The sequence below is a fragment of the Trichosurus vulpecula genome, chromosome 3, assembly GCF_011100635.1.
Source record: "Trichosurus vulpecula isolate mTriVul1 chromosome 3, mTriVul1.pri, whole genome shotgun sequence".
Classification (NCBI taxonomy): domain Eukaryota; kingdom Metazoa; phylum Chordata; class Mammalia; order Diprotodontia; family Phalangeridae; genus Trichosurus; species Trichosurus vulpecula.
This window is the reverse complement of record NC_050575.1, coordinates 382,373,440-382,396,669: the sequence shown is the minus strand read 5'-3', so window position 1 is coordinate 382,396,669 and position 23,230 is coordinate 382,373,440. Positions and strand designations below refer to the sequence as shown.

The 23,230-nt window shown below is 43.0% G+C and overlaps 1 protein-coding gene across 1 annotated transcript in view; it reads right to left on the bottom strand.

Annotated features, from left to right (window-relative positions):
- The window catches only part of ATP2C2 (ATPase secretory pathway Ca2+ transporting 2), a 109,602-nt gene extending 91,390 nt beyond the window's left edge, over positions 1 to 18,212 (bottom strand). The window contains exon 1 of the mRNA XM_036750719.1: positions 18,111 to 18,212. Coding sequence (XP_036606614.1) covers positions 18,111 to 18,212 — 102 coding nt within the window. The remainder of the gene's footprint in view (positions 1 to 18,110) is intronic.
- Positions 18,213 to 23,230: the final 5,018 nt, after the last annotated feature.

Here is a 23,230-nt window from a genome sequence, read left to right as displayed (position 1 = left end):
GAGCTATAACCTAGCAAGAAGAATAACAATAGCGATACACACAGGTCTATAGGAGACAAAATTCAAGAGAGGAGCCAGCAATAAGACCCACAATCTCAGATGTCTACACACAAACACACAAAGTGTGGTTAACAGGCAAAGTGAACCAGAGTCCCTAATGCAAGGAGACAGATTCAACATCTTGGATGTCAGTGACCTCCACAAAAGGTTCCTCTGATCCCTCATTGTGGTATGGAGGTCACCAGGGGCTCTTGAAGGCCCTGCCAGAGGAATGCAAGCCCGGGAGATTCTACCAGGCTGTGGTCCCAGACTTTGAGAAATTAGTCTCTGAAACAGACGAGTTCTGCTTTGCAAGAAGCAGGAAAGGTCAGCTTGAAGGAGGTCATGGCCAGTAGACTGGCCACTTGGTAACAACATACTCGGCCACAACAATCCATGGAAAAAAGACAAATACAAAAATCACACTCAGTGCTATGTCCCCACCCTGCTTCTGTAGTGACGATGGCAGAAAAGGGGGCAGAGTGTGCTAAGAATCACACGGTGTTTAGGTAATCTATAAACATTGATTAAACTCTTGGCTAACAATATGTGAATACTTTGTCCAATAATGGAATAATGATGATGGTAGCTAACATTTATACATGGCTCTAAAGTTTGCAAAGCACTTTACAAATATTATCTCACTTGATCCTCACGACAACTCTGGGAGTAGGTTCTATTATAATTGTCATTTTATGGATAGGAAAACTGGGGCAGGCAGAAGTTAAGTGGCTTGCCCAGAGACACGCAGCTAGGAAGTATCTGAGGCAGGATGTGAACTTAAGTCTTCCTGACTCCAGGTCCCTGTGCATTACCCGCTATGTCACCTAGCTCTGGGGAGACCACACACACACACACACACACACACACACACACACCAGTTATATAAAAATGAACTGTTATTTATGTTACAGTTTTGTTATCTAAGGGTAATATCATGGACCTGGATTCACATCCTGACTTTGCTACTGTACTAAACTGCATGAATACAAGTAAGTTATTATTAAACTTCTGTGAATCTCATTTTTCTCATTTGGAAAACTGGGCCAACAATTCTCATATGACCTCCCTTATGGGATTGTTGGGATGGACACGTATAACAAATTTAAGAAGACTACAAAAAATCTGAGCTGCCAACAGTAAATGCGTGGCCTGTGGGAGGTTTCCCCACAAAGGAACGGCATGCAAAAGCAACATTTCCTGCAGAATGATTTACGTATCTGTGTGTGTGTGCCCCAGGAGGAGAAAAAAGCCAGTCAGTCCAGTGAGGAGGCTGGAATCCAGACAGGAGGGTGTAAGAACCCCAACCGGGGTGGTGCTGATGGGACCGGCATGGGCAGCACAGTTTGACCGAACTAACAAGACTCTGACAGACGGACCGACCATAGGCATCGAGGGAGAAGGATGAGTCACTTTTGAGGTATCCCGTCAGGCTAGGACAATGGGGCCGTAGACAGAAACAGGGACAAGTCCCTTTTCAGAGTGAAAATAAACAGGATTTAACGTGTTTCTTTCCTCTACTGCCCAAGGAATATAGCCCAATAAAGGACGCGAGAACAGCAGGAAAAGCGGGATAGGTCATAAATCCTCATCTTAATAAGATAATATTGTTGACTTGCCCGTATCCTGGTAAACAGTTCATGCTATTGCACACAAAATGCTCCATAGGAGAAATAGATTCTTCCCTCCATAGGCTTTGCAATGCACATACTGCGGTTGTACTGTGGAAAAAGTAGGATTTGAAGTCAGAGGGCCTGGATTGAAATACCAGCTCTGTTACTTGCTCCCTGCATGACTTCGGCAAAGTCATTTAACTTTTCTTGGCCTCAGCTTCTCCATCTGCAAAATGAAGGAGCTGCACTAGATGATCTTCTAAGTTCCTTTCTAACTCCAAATCTACGATTCTAGTCTTCATACTAACCACTGATCTCACAACGATTTAAACTTGAGATAATTTAATTTTACACTTTCAGTATATTCAATTTAAAGAGGAATTTTATACTAGCTCTTCCACCTCTGTGGACAATGACATGTTCGCCTCAGCATGGCCTGGTAGATGAGGCCAGGAAGACCCCTGGCACGTATTAGCTGTGGCACCCTGAGCAAATCACAAAACTTCTAAGTGCTCTAGGCAATTCTTTAAGATTATGCCTTTTAAAGCAGGTGCCAACCTGCACTGGGCGGGAGCTTCCTTATCTGAGAGTTCTCTATAGCGATAAAATCATTGGTCAGGTCTCTATCCCTCTTCTCTTTGTGGCAACAAAAGAGACAAAACAGGGAAGGATTTATTCATCGCCTCTGCAGTTTAGGAGTTATACACAAATGAAAAAGCAACGTAATTCAATTGTTTTCCTCCCTCAGAGTAATATAAGCCATTTGATTTATTTTTTTAATTGACAAGGGAAACTCAGAACTTCAGTGGGTCCTCATATCAATATGCTTATTCCCAATAGAATAGACTGCAATTTATCCACACCTTATCTTGTCAAAGCATGGCCTCATCCTACCATAAGTCCTCCATGAGGGTACACCCAATGTTCTGGAGTTCTTCTTGTAGGTTATTTGAAATTATATGGTTATTAATGAAGTACCTGGGCTATCCATTTCTCATTCTTGGCTCTCTACATGATGCATCCACTTCCTTTTCTGATTATTTATTTTTTGGATATGTTTTAGACCACTGCTGTGGCATACAAGTCATTGCTGGTAATGGCTTCCAGCCTATTTGGACACAACATTTATCTCTCCATCGCTTTTTGGGTTAACCCACAAGTTTGCTTCTTTGAAGAATGCGGCATTCCATGAGTTATAGTCATATTGTATCAACAGAAGAATGTTGTTGCTAAAAAGATGAGTTGTCATTCCAAAGAGAAACCAGCCTGGGAGCACAGACCATCCTGCAGGCATGCAGTTCTGCCTATCTTAGTGAGCAGTCTGTCTATAGTGGCTAATGCTCATAGATCAACTCAATGGCCTGGCCATCCAACAGGAAACAGAATATTTTATTCAATATTTGCAACAACGATGTGAACAAATACTTTTAAAAATTACCCTATTCCATATATATATTCAATTAAGGGATAAAAGAGAGAAATAAAAAAGATAATAAAGAGAAAAGAAAGAAAGGGGAAATAAAAGGATAGAAAAAAACTAATGAGACAGAGGGGAAAGACAAAGAAAGCCATATGGAGGACAAGAGGGGAAGGATAAAGAGAGGAAAAGGTGAAGATTCTGTAGTCTCTGAGATAAGTTGAATGGAGACAAGCTGCTGTACTCACACCCTCCCATTCAGTGGGTTGTGGGATTTGATTACTCAATGTTGACAGCTTGGCACCTGCTCTCATCCTTGAACAGGCTGGGCTCTGAAGGAGTTGGCCAGTCTCAGAAAGGGGCTGGGAAAGAATTCCAGCTTGAGCAATAGCACCCTCCTCCCTTTCCCACATCCCTGTAGCAGAGATGAAATAGAGGTCCCAGCCTTTGCTACATTCAAAAATACTCAAATGGATCTGTGATCTCCTCTGTGTGGATGGATGTTCCTTTCAGTAGGGCAAATACAGCTGCTCATTCTGGGCTACTGTTGCCCACATCCTATCCTAAATTTGTCATAGGGAGTCTATCCAACGTGTTGGTGAACGTTCTCCATTTCTTCTGACACCAAGAGATTACCAGTGGAACACACGGACTGTGCATCAGTTATCCCGAATATATACCATGTGACCAATCTATCTTTCTTTTCAATCATGTATTTCTTTGATACTCTACTTCACTGTGGATCTTCTTTGTAGGGCTTAGTTTGTTATGTGTTGCTGCCTGCCCACACCCACCATGTGAATCTCCATTGCCCTCTGAACGATACTGATTTTCAATAGTATGGAATTAAAAATCAAGATAGTATTTCATAGTTTACAGCCCTGTTACAAGAAGAGCAGAATATTGGTATTTTTAAAAGGTCTTTTGTTTCAGGGAGAAGTTTAGGATCATTAAAGGGACTCTGAAATTTCTCAAAGGAAATCTTAAACTATATTTGAAAAATAGAACTAAATTAAAAACAATCCTACAAACTACAGAAATATCTTTGACACTCCTGATGTATAGTATTTGTCCTGTCTTGTCTTGATTACTTAAAAAAATTTAACCACAATCATATTAGCATGGCATCCTGCCACTTTATTAGACTTCAAAGTAGACTATTCTAAATATTATTCCTCCAGCTGGAGGAATTATCTACCCACAACGGGCAGATAATCTGTTGGACATAATCTGTCTGGCTAAACCTCCAGTGAGAAAGTATCATTGCCGTAGATTAAATTATCTTTTATTTTCTTAACCTTTTTTTGACATTATTCCTGATTAATTGATTTCAATTTTGCATCCCCAACCCAACCCCTAAAGCACTGCCTTGCACATAGTAGGTACTTGATAAATGCTTGCTGAATTCTTATTGGAGCCATAACTAGGAATACTTTTTACCTGGAACAAAAATAGAGAGGAAGGGGAATGAGAAGGGGAAGAAAAAAGGAAGAATCATTTATTAAGTGCCCACTATGTGCCAGACACTTTACTCTAAAGGGCTTTACAAATATTCTCTCATTTGAGCCTCACAACAACCCTGGGAGGTGCTATTATGATCCCCACTTTACAGCTGAAGAAATTGAGGTTAAGTGACTTGCCTAGGGTAACACAGCTTCTAAGGATTTGAAGCCACATTTGAACTCAGTTCTTCCTGACACCAGGCCCAAGACTTTATCTCTTTTACCACCTAGTTGCCTCTTAACTAAATTTCCCTGCATATGTTTTTGGGGAGGGGGTTCCGCAGAAGGAAAATAAGATCAAAATGATCATGTCTGTGCACTTATGGATTAAAGAACTTTTTTCAAAAAATTCCCCCCAGGCTGGGAACTCCGAATCTAATCCAAACCCCAGCCCCATTTTTGTAGGGAAATGAGACCCAGAGAGGAGAGAATATTTTGCCCAAGATCACTGTCTATGTGCCCCATCCTCTTATTAAACACTTTCTTCTCTAATCTTCCTTCAGAGCTTTGAAAATCACTTTCCTATCCAGGGGCTCTCCCTCCCGGCCAGGCTTCTTAAATCCCGGCTAAGCACCCCCAGTTCCTTCAAGAGATCCTTGATGGCGTTAATGAAGGATTCTTCACCATCCTCAGTGACTTCCCTGGATGTTCTCTAGGTTATCAATGTCCTTTCTAAAATATGAGAACTGAATACAGTATTCTAGGTGTAGACTGAACAGTCAGAATTGTTAGGCCCTTTGGAACACACAACGTCAGTTAGCAGGGTCCTTAGAGTACATCTATGGTACGCTTATCACCATCACCCTCATGACTACCACCACCACCACTACCACCACCACCATCATCATCATCATCACCACCACCACCACCATCACCACCACCACCATCATCATCATCACCACCACCACCACCACCATCATCATCATCATCATCATCATCATCTCTAGCATTTCCACAGCACTAAAGAGCTTTGTAAAGTGCTTTACAAATGGAGGTAGTTATTATTATTCCCATTTTACAGATGAGGAAACTAAGGTAGATAGGTTCGGCAACTTGCCCAGGGTCACATAGCTAGAGTATCAAGCAGAATTTGAACTCAGGCCCTCCTGATGCCAAATCTAAGGCTCTATCCACTGTACCACCCAGCTGCCTACTAACACTTTCATTTAAAAGAGGCCTGGAGAAGGGAAAGGATTTGCTTATGTTATTCTATCACGTCTTACCTCTCCTACTAGACTAGAAGCTGCAGGAGAATAGAACTTGGTCTGATTAGCAGCCCTCCACAGGCGTGTACTTAATTCTGGGCATATAATTCAATTCAACTTATGCACATTTATTAAGTGACTACTGTGAGCAAAGCACTGGACTCGGTGCTGCAGGAGACAGAAATTTTAGGTAAGACACAGCCCCTTCCTTTAGGGAGCTCATGGCCTATTTGGAGGTGGGGGTGGGGATGGTAAGATATACAGACAAGCATAGTACAAAATAAAACAGGATAAGTGTACTGGAGAAATGCAAGCAAAATTACTGAGACAAAGCAGGTAAGGCTTCCTGGAAAAGGTGACATTTTAAAGGTTGGTTGGGAATTCAATAACAATTTAATTCTGTCTTCCTGGCTCTCTTTCCCTTTTTCACTCCCTTCCCATCTCTTCTCTGGTCTTTAATTGGTGGAAAATAGAAAAGCCAATTTTTAAATTACTTGTTGAATGAATTGTGGAAGGTTCCAAGCCTGGAGTCAGGAAGACTCATCTTCATCTGGTCTCAGACACTTACTAGCTGTGTGACCCTGGGCAAGTTACTTCACCCTGTTTGCCTCAGTTTCTTCATCTGTAAAAATGAGCTGGAGAAGGGAATGGCAAATCATTCCAGCAATCTTTGCCAAGAAAACCCCAAATGAAGATTCAGACATGACTAAAAACAACTGAACATTGTATATGTTTGGTTTTAAAAAAGATCATGAAAAGAAAACTTTCAATCAATTTGTGTGGGGAAGGGAAAACAGGACATTCCAGGTATGAAGAACAGTGTAAGCAAAAGCAGAGAGGTTAAAAAAATTTAAGTATAGGAGGCCACGAGGGACTGATCATAGAGTGTAGAGAGGTAAAGTAGTGTGAGATAAGACAGGGAAAAAAGGATCATATCAGACTGGAGAGCCTTGAGTGCCAAGCAAAGTTTTGAACTTGACACTAGGGTCCAAGGAAGGGTTCTGAGGAAAGAACTGAATCAATTGGAGGGAGAAGAGAACAGAATCACCTGTTAATAAACCATTACAATTGTGTAAGATGGGAATAATGAAGGCTTGACCTAGGAATGAAAAGGACTACTCAGATACAGTCATTGAAATCAATGTTGAATGAAAAAATGAATGAATGAGCATAATTATGTGTTAATTTGTGGTAAAGAGTCCTATAGAAAGGAGTTCAAGAGAAAGGGAGATTAGTGAAGTCCAAAAAGACCAAGAATGATTTCATTGGGGGAGATGGAATTTCAGCTAGACTTTGAAAGATAGGTAGGATTTGGAAAGATGAAGGAGAAAGAAGGTAAGTATCAATTTAATGGAAAGTTTCTTCTGTGACTTTTGTGATACATACACACAAACACACACATATATGACCATGTGAAATATATGCATACATATGTCACAAAAATCACAGAGGAAACTTTCACATACATATGTGTGTGTATGTATTTATGTCTGCATGTAACCAACTTCTACCTGAGCCTGGAGATGTTTTTGTGCTAGGTAAACCAGAGTCCTAATTGCTAAAGAGAGCTGAGCAAGACGCCTTCAACCTGCAGAAGGGACTTACTGAGTTGGTTCCAGAGACATTCTAGGAAGATGTGTGTGGCAAGAGATGCTACAGATACATAAGGAAAAGTGGATCCTCCACATGTCGCTTATTTCCAGCTTGCTTTCCTACAGACTTGTGGGAGAGGACTTCCCCTTGAGTGAGATCCAGCCTTCTTTCCTTGGTTGAGCTGAGATCTTATCTTGCTCCCAGATGAAAAGCTCATTCACTTTTGTGTATTTTGTCTATTCTGATCTGTATAACTTCTCTTACTTCTATTTACTGTTTTGCTTGAATAAGTGGGTTTACTCATTATTGGGCTTTTTGTCATGGTCTTTGTATAATTAGCGTTTTGTGGGAAGAAGGTAAACTGGCCGGAATAAACCAAGCACTACCTCCTCCTTAAGAATGATCAGGGAAGGGGTTGTGTTCTGAACTCCTAGACTACCAATACTGGAGAAGGGTAATATACCATCCCCTTTTCTGAGACTGAAGGAAAGAAAGTCCAGTCTTGGCTGCCCTCCTAGGGATTACCTTCTCTCTACTCTTCCCAGCTAACACACTGCCAGTACAGACATTGACCTTGACACTCCTACTCTTCATATCTATCAATGCTACCTGTGAAATATAAATAGAGTCAGAGAGAACCTTATAGAGAAAATTTTGCCTCATATTTTACTGAAAAAAATTGAAGTCATTTGCTGAGAGCTCCCTCTTCTCCTTGTCCCACACCCCCAAGATTCCTTCTCTACTATCTCACTCACCCTAGTCTCACATAACAAGATGGCCCTTCTTGCCAAGGCAAACCACTCCACATGCCCAAGTGATCCCATGCCATCTTGTCCTCTCCAGTAGATTGCCCCTTCCATCATACCCACTCTCTCACCTTCAGTTTCTCATTGTCTGCTGACTACTACCCTACTATCTACAAGTATGCCCATGTCTCCCTCCTTCTCAAAGACTATTCACTTGACTAATCCATCCCTACTGGTTATCATCCTGCATGTTTCTCTTTTGTGGCAAAACTCCTAGAGAAGATTGTCTATGATCCTTGACTGTTTCACTCCTTTCAGTCTGGCTTTTGATGTCATTCAACTGAAACTGCTCTTTCTTAGTTGCCAAATCTAATGACAATCTTCATCCTTCTTGACCTTCCTGCAGCATTGAACTCTGTCAATTAGCTTCTAGTAACCTCTCTCCAATCCTGCCTCCATACTGCAGCCAAAATAATCTTATAAGACACGTATGACTCATATTCCCCTGCTCAAATGCCTCTGGCATAAAATGCAAACTCCTCAGCCTCAGATATTGACATCCTCTACCACTGAATGCCAGCCTACTTTTATTGCTGTTGTTTCGTTTAGTCATTTTTTAGTCGTGTTTGACTCTTCATGACTCCATTTAGGGTTTAGTTGGCAAAGATACTGGAGTGGTTTGCCATTTTTCTTCTCCGGCTCACTTTACAGATAAGGTAACTGAGGCAAACAGACCTGATGCTTTCTTCTCTCTGCTGACACTGCTCTGGCCTGATCTTCCTCCTGTCTTCAGACTTCTTTTCCGGATCTTCATCCGGGTCATATCCCCTAACCTTGGGTTCCCACAGGGCTTTGTCCTGGGCTCTCTTCCTTCTCCCTCTGTATTATTTCACTTGGTAATCTCATCAGCTCCCATGATTTCAATGATCATCTCTATTTTGATGATTCTCAGATCTACTCATCCAGACCTAACCTCTTTCCCAACCTCCAGACTCACATCTTTAACTACCTATTAGACATCTCAAACTTGGTATATCTAAAACTGAACTCATGATCTTTCCTCACATTCTTCCCCTTCAGAACTTCCCCAGTAATGTGGAAGACACTACCATTGCCCAGTCATCTAGGCTCCCAACCCAGGTGTCATCCTGTCCGTACCTAAGTACCGTAGAGTACCATAGAAGTATCATACCTAAGTGCCCCTTCATAGCCAATCTGTCATCAATGAAAAAATGAACAAATGAACATAAGTAGGTGTTAATTTGTCATAAAGACTGAGTGCTATAGGAGTTCAAGTGAAAGGGAGATTAGAGAAATCTGGAAGGACCAAGAAAGGCTTCATAGGGGAGATAGAGGGGAGCCTGTCTTACCTCACACCTGAACTATGTCAATAGCCTTCTGGTTGATCCTGTGGCCCTGTCTCTTTTTATTTTAGTCTGTCTCCCACTCAGCTAACAAATGAATCTTCCTAAAGCACAGGTCTGATCCTGTAACCCCTCCAGTGGCTCCCAATTACCTCTAGGATCAATAGAAAAATATCTTGGCATTCAAAGCTCTTCACAACCTGTAATCTTTTTGACACTGCCGACTTTTTGACACTTTTGACACCTTACCCATCCCATGTGCTCTGTGATCCAGTGACACTGTTTTCTTTACTGTTCCTTGAACAAGATGCTCCATCTCTCTGTTCTGGTCATTTTCACTGACTGTCCCCCATTCTTGAAATTCTCTCCTTTCCCACCTCTGCCACCTGGCTTCCTTCAAGTCCCAGCTAAAATCTCCTCTTCTGTGAGAACCATTTCCTGATTGCCCCAAATGCTAGAGGTTCCTTCCCTGTACTGGTTAATTCCAACATATCCTGTTTGCATATAGCTGTTTTCATGTTGTCTCTCCCTCTAGACTGTAAGATCCTTGAGAGCAAGAACTGTTTCTTGCCTTTCTTTGTATCCCCAATGCTTAGCACAGTGTTAAGTACCTAGTAGGAACTTAATAATTGCTCAGTGAATGGTGGACTGACTATATACCCACTTTGGAGCTGGCTTATAATGTTAGAATGAGACTATTCATCTGCTATATTACAGGGATGGTGTGAACATTAACTTATATTATTTTGCCTTCCTATTCTTACCTCCCTGACCTCATCCCCATGTACCTGTCCCCATTCTTCAAGTTTCAGCTCAAGTTGCCTCTCCTCTACAAAGCCTTCTACGACCATAATGATCTTTATCTCCTTTGAACTCATAAAACAATTCCCACTTATACTTGTGGGATTTAATAATGGAATCATATATTATTTTGTGATAACTTTTATTTCCAAAATGCAATTTACCACCTTTACTCCTGTCTTTATCCCTCTAACCAACTTTCCTCTTTCCATGGAGGGCACCACCATCTTCCCAGTTATCTAGGCTCAAAACCTTGCAATTGTCTTTGACTCTTCTTTTTATCACCCCCCGCACAGCCAATCATGTGTTAAATCCTGTCCATTCTTCCTCCACAATAACTCTTATACTCATGCCATTCTCTCCCTGCACAATCCTGCCACCAGAGGTGCCTCTGCTTCTAGTAACTTCTCTCCAATCCTGCCTCCACACAGCAGCCAAAGCAGTCTTCCTAAGACACAGATAACTCAAATTCCCTTGATCAAATGCCTCTGGGACAAAATGCAAACTCTTCAGCCTCAGATGTCTACATCCCTCTACAATCAAATGCCAACCTACCTTTGTTGTTGTTGTTTTGTTCAGTCATTTTTTAGTCATGTCTTGACTCTTCATGACCCCATTTGGGGTTTTCTTAAAAAGATACTAGAGTGGTTTGCCATTTCCTTCTCCAGCTCATTTGATAGATGGGAAAACTGAGGCAAACAGGGTGAAGTGACTTGCCCAGGGTCACCCAGCTAGGAAGTGTCTGAGGCCAGATTTGAACTGAGGAAGATGAATCTTCCTGACTCCAGGCCCAGCCCTCTATCTAGGTGCTTCGTAGCTGCTCTCAACCTACTCCTCATCACAAATTCTACATTCCAACCAGCCTGGACATTAGCTGTTCCCCAGATTTAAGAATCACTGTCTTGCCATCATGCATTCCCATAAGCTGCCCCCAAATCTGGAATGCATACCCTCCTCATCTCTGCTTTTCTGAATCTTCATTTTCCTTGAAGGCTAAAGCATCATCTTCTCTGTGAAGCCTAGCTTACTGCCACTCCCCAACCACCCTGCCTCAGCTAAAAGTGACTTATCCCTCTCCATGTTTTCCTAACACCCTTTACTCTCTCCTGAGTCTCTCCTTAGCCTCTATCACTTCCTGTTTTGTATTCTATTGATCTGCCTACATGTGGCATCTATGCCTACCTGTTCCCATCCCAGTAGAATATAAGATTCTTGAGGTCAGGCATGGCATCATTTTAATATCTGCATCCACAATGCTTATCAGTGCCTTGTACCAAGTAGGGCACATAATAAATGCTTAGTGAAATATTGCTCTTTGCCCTTGAACATTTACGTATTTTGTAATGGTTTTCCTTTTCATGTGCTTATAAATATTTCTTTTTAAAAATTACCTGTTTTTTATATTACCTATTACCCAATATACTCTCCACTCCTCCTTCTAGAGAACTATACCTTTCGACAGGAAATATAGAGAAAAAAACCTCTGCAGTCTAACTAGCCAATCCATTAACCAAATCTAACATTATATGCAATTTCCACATCAAGAGTCCCCTGGCTCTGCACAGAAGGAAGAGAGGAACAATATCATATTTCATCTTTGGGGCCATCTGGACATAATAATTTCACATATCTGCTCACATCTTGTCTCCCCAGCTGCATTTTAAGTTCCTGGAAGGAAAGGACCATGAATAGCACATTTATGTGCCCCATTTGGTCCTGACCACAATAAAGATGATCAATCATTGGACACTGATTTAAGTCTGCAAATCATTTCTGAGATCCTAAGGGGAAGGCATTACAGTTATTCATTATAGCCATCTAATGATTATTCGGAATTAGGGAAAACTTCAAATAATTTTCCAGAATCACAGATGATCAAAAAATCTCCATATTTGGGCTCTACTCCACTGAATACAAATTTCCTTTTACAAGTCAAATCAACAAGCATTTATTAAGTACTCACTGTATGCCAGGCACTGAGCTGCCATTTGTAAATGTTAAATGGAGACATCAAAAGCAGCCAAATCCTAGTGTGGCTTGTCAGTTTAAGAATTGGTCAAAAAGAGAGGCCACCAGAGATGAGGGATCTATTCTGGAGGATACTCCTTACCTTTTCCCCCCACAATCTTCTAGGGTTGAATGGGGTGGGGAGGAGGATTTCTCTTTTCTCCGCCCCATCCCCAGCCTTGGCGTTTTAAAGGAGAGCAACCAATCCAGTAGGAGACTCCATGGCTCGAAGAGGGTAGGCCCATGGAGCCTCAAGCCTGAGTCTAGCAGAGCTGGCCTAGGAAAGGAGAACAAGCTTGGTGCCTGGTAGAGGGGCCTTGCTCCAAAAGGCTACAGGGGCCGAGAGGCTTAATAATAGGGGGAGTGATAATTATCACCAAATGATGAGAAATGCTTTTGTTTGGAATTTCAGTCTAGCTTTGGGAAACAACAGAATGCAGTAATGGAAATTTCACACCTTGGTTCTACTCTTCCGTAACTCTATGATCTTGGTAGCTCATTTCTCCTTCTCTCTCAGTTTTCACTTGGACTTAAAAGATCTGCTTTAGAATGATTCCTTCCTGCTTTAAAATTATATAATGTGAAGACTAATTATGGCAAAACAGCAGTGGCTCACACTCAGGCCCACAGGCTGTCCTAACTCCTTCCTTTGACCCACCGCAACTGCTTTATCAATCTTACTGGCTAAGAATTTCTCACGTCTCCAGTTTTTGAAAACTCTGACATCTAGTTTGGTGAAAGGGGAAGAGCTGCTGGCCTTTGGAGTGAGAGGATCTGGGTTCAAATCCCTGGCTTTGCTACTTAGAATCTGTGCAACATTGGGCAAGTCAATTAATTTCTCCAAACCTCACCTTTCTCATCTGTAAAATGAAAGGTTTATGCTCTGTGATCTCTTAAATCCTTTCCAGCTCTAAATTCTGTGATTCCCTAAGCACTTAATCTCTCTGGGCCTCACTTTCTTCATCTTTAAATGAAAGATCTGAACATGATCATCTCTTGCCAACTCTAAATCTTATGACCCTAAGTTGGTTTGCCTTTCTGGGCCCCAGTTTCCTCCCCTGTAAAATGGGGATGATAATATCTACATAGTCCACTACAGAGACTTGTGGAAAGAATGTATTATAAACCTTAAAGCACTTAGCAAACATGAGATATTACTACTATTAAATTAGGTCTTTGCAGGCTGGCTTGGGAACCTAATTATCCTGTATAATATTGTTTCAATGGCAAATGATTTCCAAATTCCAAACAATGGATGACCTTATAAATGACCCTTTGGAACACAGCTTGTTCATAACCAGGGAACTGCCTGTATTTCCTCATGGAGTTCTCAGTCCATTATCTGATTCAAACCATTAACTAAGTATCCATTATGTAAAAATTCTTATGCCAAGGGCCATGCAGTCTATATACCTGGTACAGTATAAAGTGTGTTGGAATTGGAATCGGAGGACCTGTGTTCAAATCCTGACTCTGTTACTTACTAGCTATGGGTCTTGGGTAAAATCCTTTAGTTTCCTCATCTGTAAAATGAGGCAGTTGGACTTGATGGTCTCTCAGGTCCCATCCGGCTCTATGAGCTCATGATAGACAAACAGGTGTGGTGGCCATTAGGTTCATTTTACATAAGGGAAAGCTGAGGTACAGGGGAGGAAGCCTGGGTAACTTTCTCAGGACACACCCTGAATCATCAGAGAAGGTCGAATTCCTGGCTCGTTATTCCAATCTTGAGCAGTTGTCAGGGTGCTACTACTGACTGGTCCAATTTTTGGTCCCTTCTTTCTCTAGATTTGTTCCTTTTCTTCTACGAAGTGTCAAGAGTGGGTTTCTCTGAAAGGCCTGCATGGGCTAACAAAGGGGACCTAAGAGACAAAGGATAAGGTAAACAAGTCAACTTCATCTTCTCGTCATTGTGACTGTCACCAAGGGAAACCCTCCTTCTTGTCTTGAAGTTTACCGTTATGTGAATGCCTCTACTCCAATCCTCAAATCCTCAATCCCAAACTAAGCAGACCAGGAGCTGAGAGGTCAGAATATCAGAGTTGTACAGGCCTTAAGAACACAGAATGTCAAAATGGAAATTCAACAAACACGTTATGCCGGGCACTGGGGATTCAAAAACAAACCAAAAAATGAACCCTCCTAAAGGAACTTCTAGACCCTAGAACATAGAATGCTGGCATTGGAAGGATATTAAAAGAGCCTCATTTTAAGGATGAAAAAACAGGCTCAGAGGGATGAAATTACTTGCCCCAGGTCACATAGTAAGGTCAGGGTTAGAACCCAGGTCTCCTGACCCATAGGTCAAAACTTTTCCCGCTATACTGTTGTTCTTGTAAAGACAGTCTGACTTTTCATGACCCTGTTTGGAGTTTTCTTGGCAAAAACACTGGAGCGTTTTGCCATTTCCTCCTCCAACTCATTTGACAAATGAGGAAACACAGGCAAACAGGGTTAAGTGACTTGCCCAGGGTCATAACAGCCACTAAGTGTCTGAGGCTGGATTTGAACTGGATTTGAGGCTGGCTCTTCTTGACTCCAGGCCTGGCACTCCATCCACTGTGCCACCTCCCAACATACTACCATTGCCTAAAAAGACAAAACATTGCAGCTCCTTGAGTTTTTCCAACTTTCTGTGGGTGCCATCTTTCTTCCCTTCTACCTAAATTTTGAGGAAAAACAACTTTTAACATGATTTTCTTTACACACACACACACAGACACAAACGATTATGTTGTGTTCATTCTTTATGCCAATCTCATTATTAAAGCAAGGGAGCTGGAGGTAGGATGCCTTGATTTTAGGACTCTACCACTGGCTGGTCACATCTGTCTTTCTTCTATATACTAAAAAACACCTCTTTGACCAATCAAATATATGTATAACTGTTTTTCAAAGACTTTCGAATATACAAGTTGATTTGATCTTCGGCATATGAGGGAGGCAAGGCAGGGATTGTTATTCTCATTTCATAAATGAGAAAACAGAATCTTATAGAGATCTAAATGATCTGCACAAGTTTACAAGACTAGAGATAAGATGCAAACCCAAGTCCCCAGAATACAAATCCCATCATTCTATTCTGTGCATCAAAAATCAGGACAGCTGGGTCCTAATCCTCATTCTGCCACTAACTGGCTATATGGCCTCTGGGCCTCACTCATCTGTAAAATAAGGACTGACTGATCTCTCACATCCTTTCCAGCTCTAATAGTTGATGATTTTATGAATCTCACCATAAATAAGTATCTGACCCAAAAAAGTTAGAAACAGTCTCTCTTTGCATAATTCATTTTATAAAATTAGAGGGTAAATTAAAACGGCATGTCTTCACACTGAGATCCATGTTGACACTCAGTGTCCCCTTTAACATTCAGTTGCATGTAGACTCTTTGAAAGCCAGAACAGTCTCACTTTTGTGCTTGTATCCTCAGCACCTCAAACCAGTTCTCGGCACATAGGATTTAATAAATCTTGTTGATAGATGAATACCTACCCATTTGTGGTATATTAAATATTTTTATATATGTTCAAATGTTAAACAATTGTCAAAACAAGTCAAAAACATTTTGAACAACTCTATGGGGAAAATTACACTAAATATATGAAACATTATAAATTACGTAAATTATAAATTATATAAAAATATAAAATATTACCACGTTTTCCAGGTTCTCACTCTACTTCTCAAACAAGAGACCCTTAACTTGGTTTTTCAGGGAAAACATAATTGCCAAGTTGCATTTGTTCCTCCATCACAAATAATCTTAAGAGTTGGAAGGGGTTCATTATCAAATGAGATACTTTTTGTAAAGTATTTAGCACAGTGACCTGAGTTCAAATTCAACCTTAGACACCTACTAGCTTTGGGACCCTTGGCAAATCACTTAGCCTTCTTTGCCTCTGTAAAAGCGGATGCAGAAGGAAATGGCAAACAGCTTGAGGACTGTTGCCAAGAAAATCCCAAATGGAGTCAAAAATGTCACACACACATGATTGAAAATGACCCAACAATGACTGGCACATAGTAGGCACTTAATAAAGGCTATTCCCTTCCTTTGTCCTTCCCCACTTCAGAGATCATGGAGTGCAACCCCCTACCTTAGTATAGGCATCCCCTCTACAGCATTCCTGGCAGCAGTTAGGAGAAACTTAGTAGAAATGAAGTCCTCTTGCATGGATCAAGGTAAGTCAAGAAATATATATACATATATATATATATATATATATATGTGTGTGTGTGTGTGTGTGTATGTATATATGTATATATATGTATATATGTATATGTACATATACATATACAAACATATATATATATATTTTAAACACTTAATAGATACCAGGCACTGTGCTAAGCTCTGGGTATATAAAGAAAGACCAAAAAACCCCAATCCCTGATCTCAAAGAGCTCACAATCTAATGGGTGAGATAACATGAAAACAACTATGTATAAACAAGACAAATTGGAGACAGGAAAAATTGGAGATAATCAGTAGAGGGAAGGATTCAGAGGGATCAGTTACTTGCTTTCTGCAGGTCAAATTTTAGCTGGGATTTGAAGGATGCCAGGGATCTAGAGTGAACCCCTCTTACTGATTTCGGCTGCTGATACTTCCGTGTAATCACAGTATTAATAACCAGAACTTAAACATTTTCTTTCTTTGTTAATGTTTGTCTAAACTGATTATTTCTCAAAGTAGACAGAGTTCATTTAAATCAAGCAATTGCTCTTCTCCAGTTTCTTTCATCTACTGGACTGTGGGGTCCATGGCGGGGTGGGGGACTTTTATTTACTTCTGTTCTTTGCTCAGCGTCTGCATAGTTCCCTAACACCTAGTAGGGGCCGAATAAATGTTTCATTGATGTGAGTAACATTTCGTGTTGTATTACAGTTTTTGTGTATTTGTCTTACCTCCGTTAGGAGCCTGTAAGTTTCATAAGGATTGGGATGGTTTTTGTATTTCTTGCCTTAGCCCAGTGCCTGGTATGTAAAAAGTGCTTAACGAAGTTTCTAAAAATAATGTGGGTTTAATCACTCTTACCTCGAAGGGCTGCTGTGCAGAAAGGACTTGTCAAAACTAAAAGTGGTTTTGATTCAACCCCTTCACATCGTATGGTGAAGACGCGCCCAAAGAATCACCCAGAAAAAGCCTTGCATTGGCTTACAATGTGAACAGGTGGAGGGAGTGCACCACAGATGAGATCAGGAATGCGTTGAAGTATTTAATCAATAAATGTTTACTTTGAAGTCTCCATTGCCTATTTTATTTTGAATCCTGCTTTATTTCAAAATCCTTAGAGTGAGGAAACTGGGTGAAATCCTGCGGCTGTTGGTTAACAGCCTCACCTTGTGTTTGGTTTGGGGCTTCCCAAGGGTTCCTGGGTCGCAGGCCCTGAGCCGGTTCAGCTGGCAGCTCCTTCGTGCCCGTGCCCGTGTCCGGGAACGCGCGCGATCTCCTGCCCCCGCCTCATCCCCGACAAGCGCCGGCTGGGCTCCGGAGCGCCGGCACGCACCGCGGCTGCCCAGGTTCGCTCACCTGCAGAAGGGCTGCCCTGCCCGCCCCAGGGACTTCAGACACCTATCGCCACACACCCACGGAGCCCCTCCAAGAGACCGCCGCTCGTGTACGGGCACTGCCCGGCTTACAGCCTCCTTTTCCGCCGTGGTCCCCTTTAGGAGACACGGAGGATGGCACCAGGCGGGCCGTCGGAGTTCTGGGCTAAGCCGCGCCGCGGTAGGGATCGCAGGGGCCAGCCACTTTGCCGCCGGTCCCCCGGGGGTCCCCATCCCTTCTTCCCGCCCGCCGAGAAGCCTCCACTCACCACCAGCCCCTCTAGCTCAGCATCCTCCACTGGCTCGTACTGGCGTGTCAAGCTGAGAAGGGAAAGTTTCTGCAGGAGTTTGGAGAAGCGTCTCTCCACCATCTCGACCCTGGGGGGTGGGCGCCGCGGCTCGCGCCGGCTCCCTCCTCGGCTGCTGCTGGGGACTGAGCGCGGCAGCCCCGCCGGCTCTCTCGCTCGCTTGGGCCGGCTAGGCTGCGGCTGGAATTGCTTCTCTGGCGTGCTGGGGGCAGGGCGCACGCGCCCGAGCGAGTCTAAGAGGCTGAGCCTAGGTTACCTGGTGCCGCTGTGCCGCCAGGTGATGCCCCGCCCCCCGGGGGTGGGGGCGGAGCCAGCGAGTCCCATCTCCCTACCGGGGCGGCGGCGTGCGCCTCCTCTCTGGCCGAGCTGGCTTCTGCGGAGCAGTCCCCAACAGCTGCGTAGTGGGACGCGCTCGGACCGCAAACCCCACTGCAGGAGAGGAGGGGGAGGGGAAGCCCGGGTGTGCAACCGGCTCTGGGGTGCAGACGCCGCCTCCCTTCCTCCTTGCTCCCCTGGGGCACGCTCTGAGGATTCCCGGAGGGCAATCCCTGGAGGGAAGGAGGAAAAGTGCTGGGGGAAGGGGGACCTGCTGCCCTCGGGGCCTAGCTCTGGCAGCCCGGGAGGGAAATGAGGAGCTCCTGACCTCTCTCCTTCATATGATTCTAGAGCGCTTTGGGATCTATAAGTCAAAGAATGTGGAACTGGAAGGGATCTTAGCGATTACCCCTTCATTCATTGTTGTTCATTCATGTCCGACTCTCCGTGACCCCATTCGAGCTTTTCTTGGCAAAGATACTGGAGTGGTTTGCCATTTCTTTCTCCAGCTTATTTTACATTCATTTTCTGTTAGATTGTGAGCTCCCTGAGGATAGGGACTGTCTTTTGCCTTTGTATCCCCAACACATAGCACTGTGCCTCTCAGTATACAGTAAGCATTTAATAAATGCTTAGGGCAGTTAGATAGTGAAGTGAGGAGAGCGCAGGGCCTAAAGTCAGACTTATCTTCCTGAGTTCGAATCTGGCCTCAGACACTTCCTAGCTGGGTGACCCTGGGCAAGTCACTTAATCCTGTTTGCCTCTGTTTCCTCATTTGTAAAATAAGCTGGACAAGGAAATGGCAAAACCACTCCGGTATCTTTGCCTAATGGGGTCACAAAGAGTCAGACACAACTACTGAACAACAAAATAAATGCTTATTGACTGACTGGCACTCAGACAGGAGAAGCGGCCTGCCTCATTGCAGTAGTGGAATGTGGTGTAGTGGAACGGAGGCAGAAATCTGAACCAGAAGAAACCTGCAGGACAATATCGAGGCTGACTAACAATATGACCCAGGGAAAGCCTCAGTTCTATAACTTGTCTGGACCTTAGTACCCATCTCACAAAGTGGTTCAGAGTATCAAACATGGAAAGAGCTTTGTCTCTTAACCTTAACATCCATCCAAATGTTAGCATTTTCCTAGGATTCCTAACCTGGAGCCGGAGAACATTTAAAAAAAATTGTTTTTATGACTGCATTTCAACATAACTGGCTTCCTTTGTGATCCTACATGTTCTATTTTATGCATTTAAAAGAAGGATTCTGAGAAGGGGTCCTTAGACCTCACCAAACTGCCGAAGGGGTCCAGGACGTAGAAAAGGTTAGGAAGCCTGGCAGATTCACAAACTGCAGTCTGTGGAAGAGCTGGTGTTGACATCTAGGTTCTCTGGATACAAATCCAGCTAGGTGGCACAGGGCTATATAGAGTGCTGGGCCTGGAGTCAGGAAGACCTGAGTTCAAATTCAGCCTCACATACTTACATACCTCACATACCTACATGGCCCTGGGCAAGTCACTTAACCTGTTTCCTCAAGTGTTAAGTGGGGATAATGATAGCTCTTGACTCCCAGGGTTGTCTTGACTGGAGGATCAAATGAGATGATATTGAAAAGCACTTAGGATAGTAATAAGCTTAATAAATGTTTTTTTTTCTTCCCTCAGTCCCTTTTCCCACTCCACCAGAGCCTTCCTAGGTAGTAAAGGTATGTCATTTGTGAGTAGGTCCTTTATCTTTTAAATCCTTACTTTCCCCATCTAAAAAAAAAACAACCCAAACTCTTGCTGTCTTGCTACCTGCCTCACAGGCAGGGTTTTCTGAGGGAAATGATTTATTAACATTGTAGCACTATAGAAATTTGAGCTATCATTTTACAGATGGGGAAATCAAGGCACCTAGAGGTGAAATGTCATGCCCCACTCCCTTCCTTCTGTTATATAACTAGAAGGGGCAGAGACAGTGGGATCTCAAGCCAAGTCCAGGAGTTTTAGGGCCAAGCTGTCTTTCCACTAGACTGAGCAGAAGCTTGGGGGCCTCCACCCATCCCAGTAGAAAGAGACCTGCTTGTCCTCTGGCAACTGCACTGTGTGCACAGTTAATAGTGCTTTTCCTGGTAGAAACCTTCTGCAAACAGCACCCTGGCATCTGGGCCCTGGGCCCAGCCGGAGGCCAGTGGGTGAGGGTAAGTCAAGCAGACACCTATAACCTAATACATGTGGAGCAATGACTGTGACCAGGGATAAGACCTATTAAATGCCTAAGCTAATATAGGCTGTGGAGTATGTGTAAAAGAGATTTGGAGGGTTGTTGATTTTTGGTCCTTGTGAAATAGAGATTTAATCCAAGTCGGCAGCATTGAGCTAGACTCTTGGAACAGAAACCAAACAGACAATGTGGTATCAACTTGAAAGCAATAAGAACCAAAAGACTAGGATTCTACATGATAACAAACATTTTAGGATTTAGAACAAGAAAGGACCTATTCATCTATTTTGAAGATCACCTATTTCAAATTCTTACTTAAAGTGAAACTGAGGTCCAGAGGGAAAGTGAATTGACCAAATTTGGAGGCAGGTTCTCTGGTTCCACATCCGTTGCTTAATACTCTTATTTTATAGATAAAGAAACTGAGGCCCATGGGGGGAAGAGACTTCTCAAGGTAAGTGGCAAAGTCAGGATTCAAACCCAGGTGTTCTGACTACAAATCCAGTTATCTTTCTTCTATGTGTACTGCTTTAAGGAAGGCACATAGAACTCTGAGTTGCTTCTTAGATGCTTGTATTCTCATCTAATTGAATGAAAGGTCTCCCCCAACTCCAACCCCCTACTCCCTCAGCAGTGATCTGAAGCTTTAAATGCCAACTCAGCCAACCAATAAGTATTTACTGAGGGCCTGTTATGTGCTCAGTATTGTGCTAGCTGCTATGCGGAATACCAGAGAGTTAGAGAACACAATTTCTGCCCTCTGGAATGAAAGAATAGCAGATTCTCAGAGTTGCGAGGGATAACCTATGGCCGAAGGAGAATCCTACCTATAACGTCCCTCACAAATGGTCATTCAGCCTCCATTTAAAGCCCTTCAGTAATGAGGAGCTCACTACCTCCTAAAGAACCCCATTCCACTTTGGATCAGCCCTAAGTGTTAGGAAGTTTTTTATTTCAACCCTGATCTGCTCCACTCTACCTGAATCTAATCCCTCTTCCATAAGACAGCCCAAATACCTGAAGATAGCTAGCGTCTCGCCTCTTTTTCATTCCCTTGTATTCTCCAGCCTAAATTGCCCCAGTTCCTGTAACCAACCCTCAAGCATGATCTCCAAGTTTCCATCCGTCCTAGTCATTCTCCTCTGAAATGTTCCATTTGATCAATATCCTTCCTACCCATACTTGAACACAATACATCCAGCCTGGCCATGGCAGGTGATAGTATGACTATTGCCTCCCTTTTGCAGGATGCTACACTGTTACGGGCCGAGTTACAGCCGAGCCCTGCCCTCCTCGGACCTCCACGCCCAGGGGCCTGCTGAGATAAACTCAGGGCTCTGGGATATGGGTGGAGCCAGGAGGAGGGGTCTCGCCTTTGTTGCCTCCCTAGCAATTCCAGGTCTTTGCTAGGACCTGCATGAGCACATGGAACTTCCGGTTCTTTGTCGGGACTGCCTGCCCTCAGGAAGCTTCAGGTTAGCTCGGGAAGAGAAGGGGAGGAGAGTAGGCGGAACCAGGGCGGCCCTAATGCCTACGTAACCAAAGATATAAAAATGCTGCTTGCTGAAATAATAAACGGAGTCATTCACCACCTTCGGCTCCCACCTCATACATTGTCCGCGAGATCAGGCCCTTTGCTAGGCAAAGTTGGTTGTTGAAGTGGAGGCTACACTACAACACTACACCTTTCAGTGCAACCTAGGATCAAATAGGAAGCTTTGTGATCTAGTTGGAGAGACAAACCAAGATAAATGAAGCAATTAAAGAGCAATAACCAAAAGGACATATGGTAATTAAGTGCCAAATGATATGTTGAAGACGGGAAGGAAAAGAGACATATATCCCCACCTGCTATTTGTTCTATGAAAATATGATCTTAAAAATAGCTGACATCTACAAAGCTTTTGAAGGTTTTCAAAGGGGTTTGTGTGTATTGTTTGTACACCCTAACCCTGTGGAGTGCTATTACTGCTCCTATTTTAGGGGTGGAGAAACTGAGGCTCACAGAGGTGGTGTGACTTCCCGAGAAGCATATAGACACAGCTATCGTCTGAGGCAGTAACTGAACCCAGGTCTTCCTAATGCTATGTACAGTGATCTATATGCGACACTACATGGCTTCTAGTGTTTCATCTTAGATGAAGCAAAGATGACTGGAGTGGTTTGCTATTTCCTTCTCCAGTGGATTAAGGCAAATAGAGGTTAAGAGACTTGCCCAGGATCATATAGCTAGTAAGTATCTAAGGCTGAATTTGAACTCAGATCTTCCTGACCCCAAACCTGGAACTCTACCCACTGAGCCATCTAGCTGCTTCCTAGGTGCCATATTAGGGCAGTTAAGTTGCTTAATGGATAGAGTGCTGGGCCTGGAATCAAGAAGACTCATCTTCCTGAGTTCAAATGTGGTCTCAGACACTTAGTAGCTATGTGACCCTGGACAAGTCCTTTAATCAGGTTTGCTTCAGTTTCCTCATTGGTAATAACACCAATAAAGCTACCATATTTTCTTAGAAAACCACAAATTAGCCTTGTCTATGTTGTATTTTATTTTGTTAAAC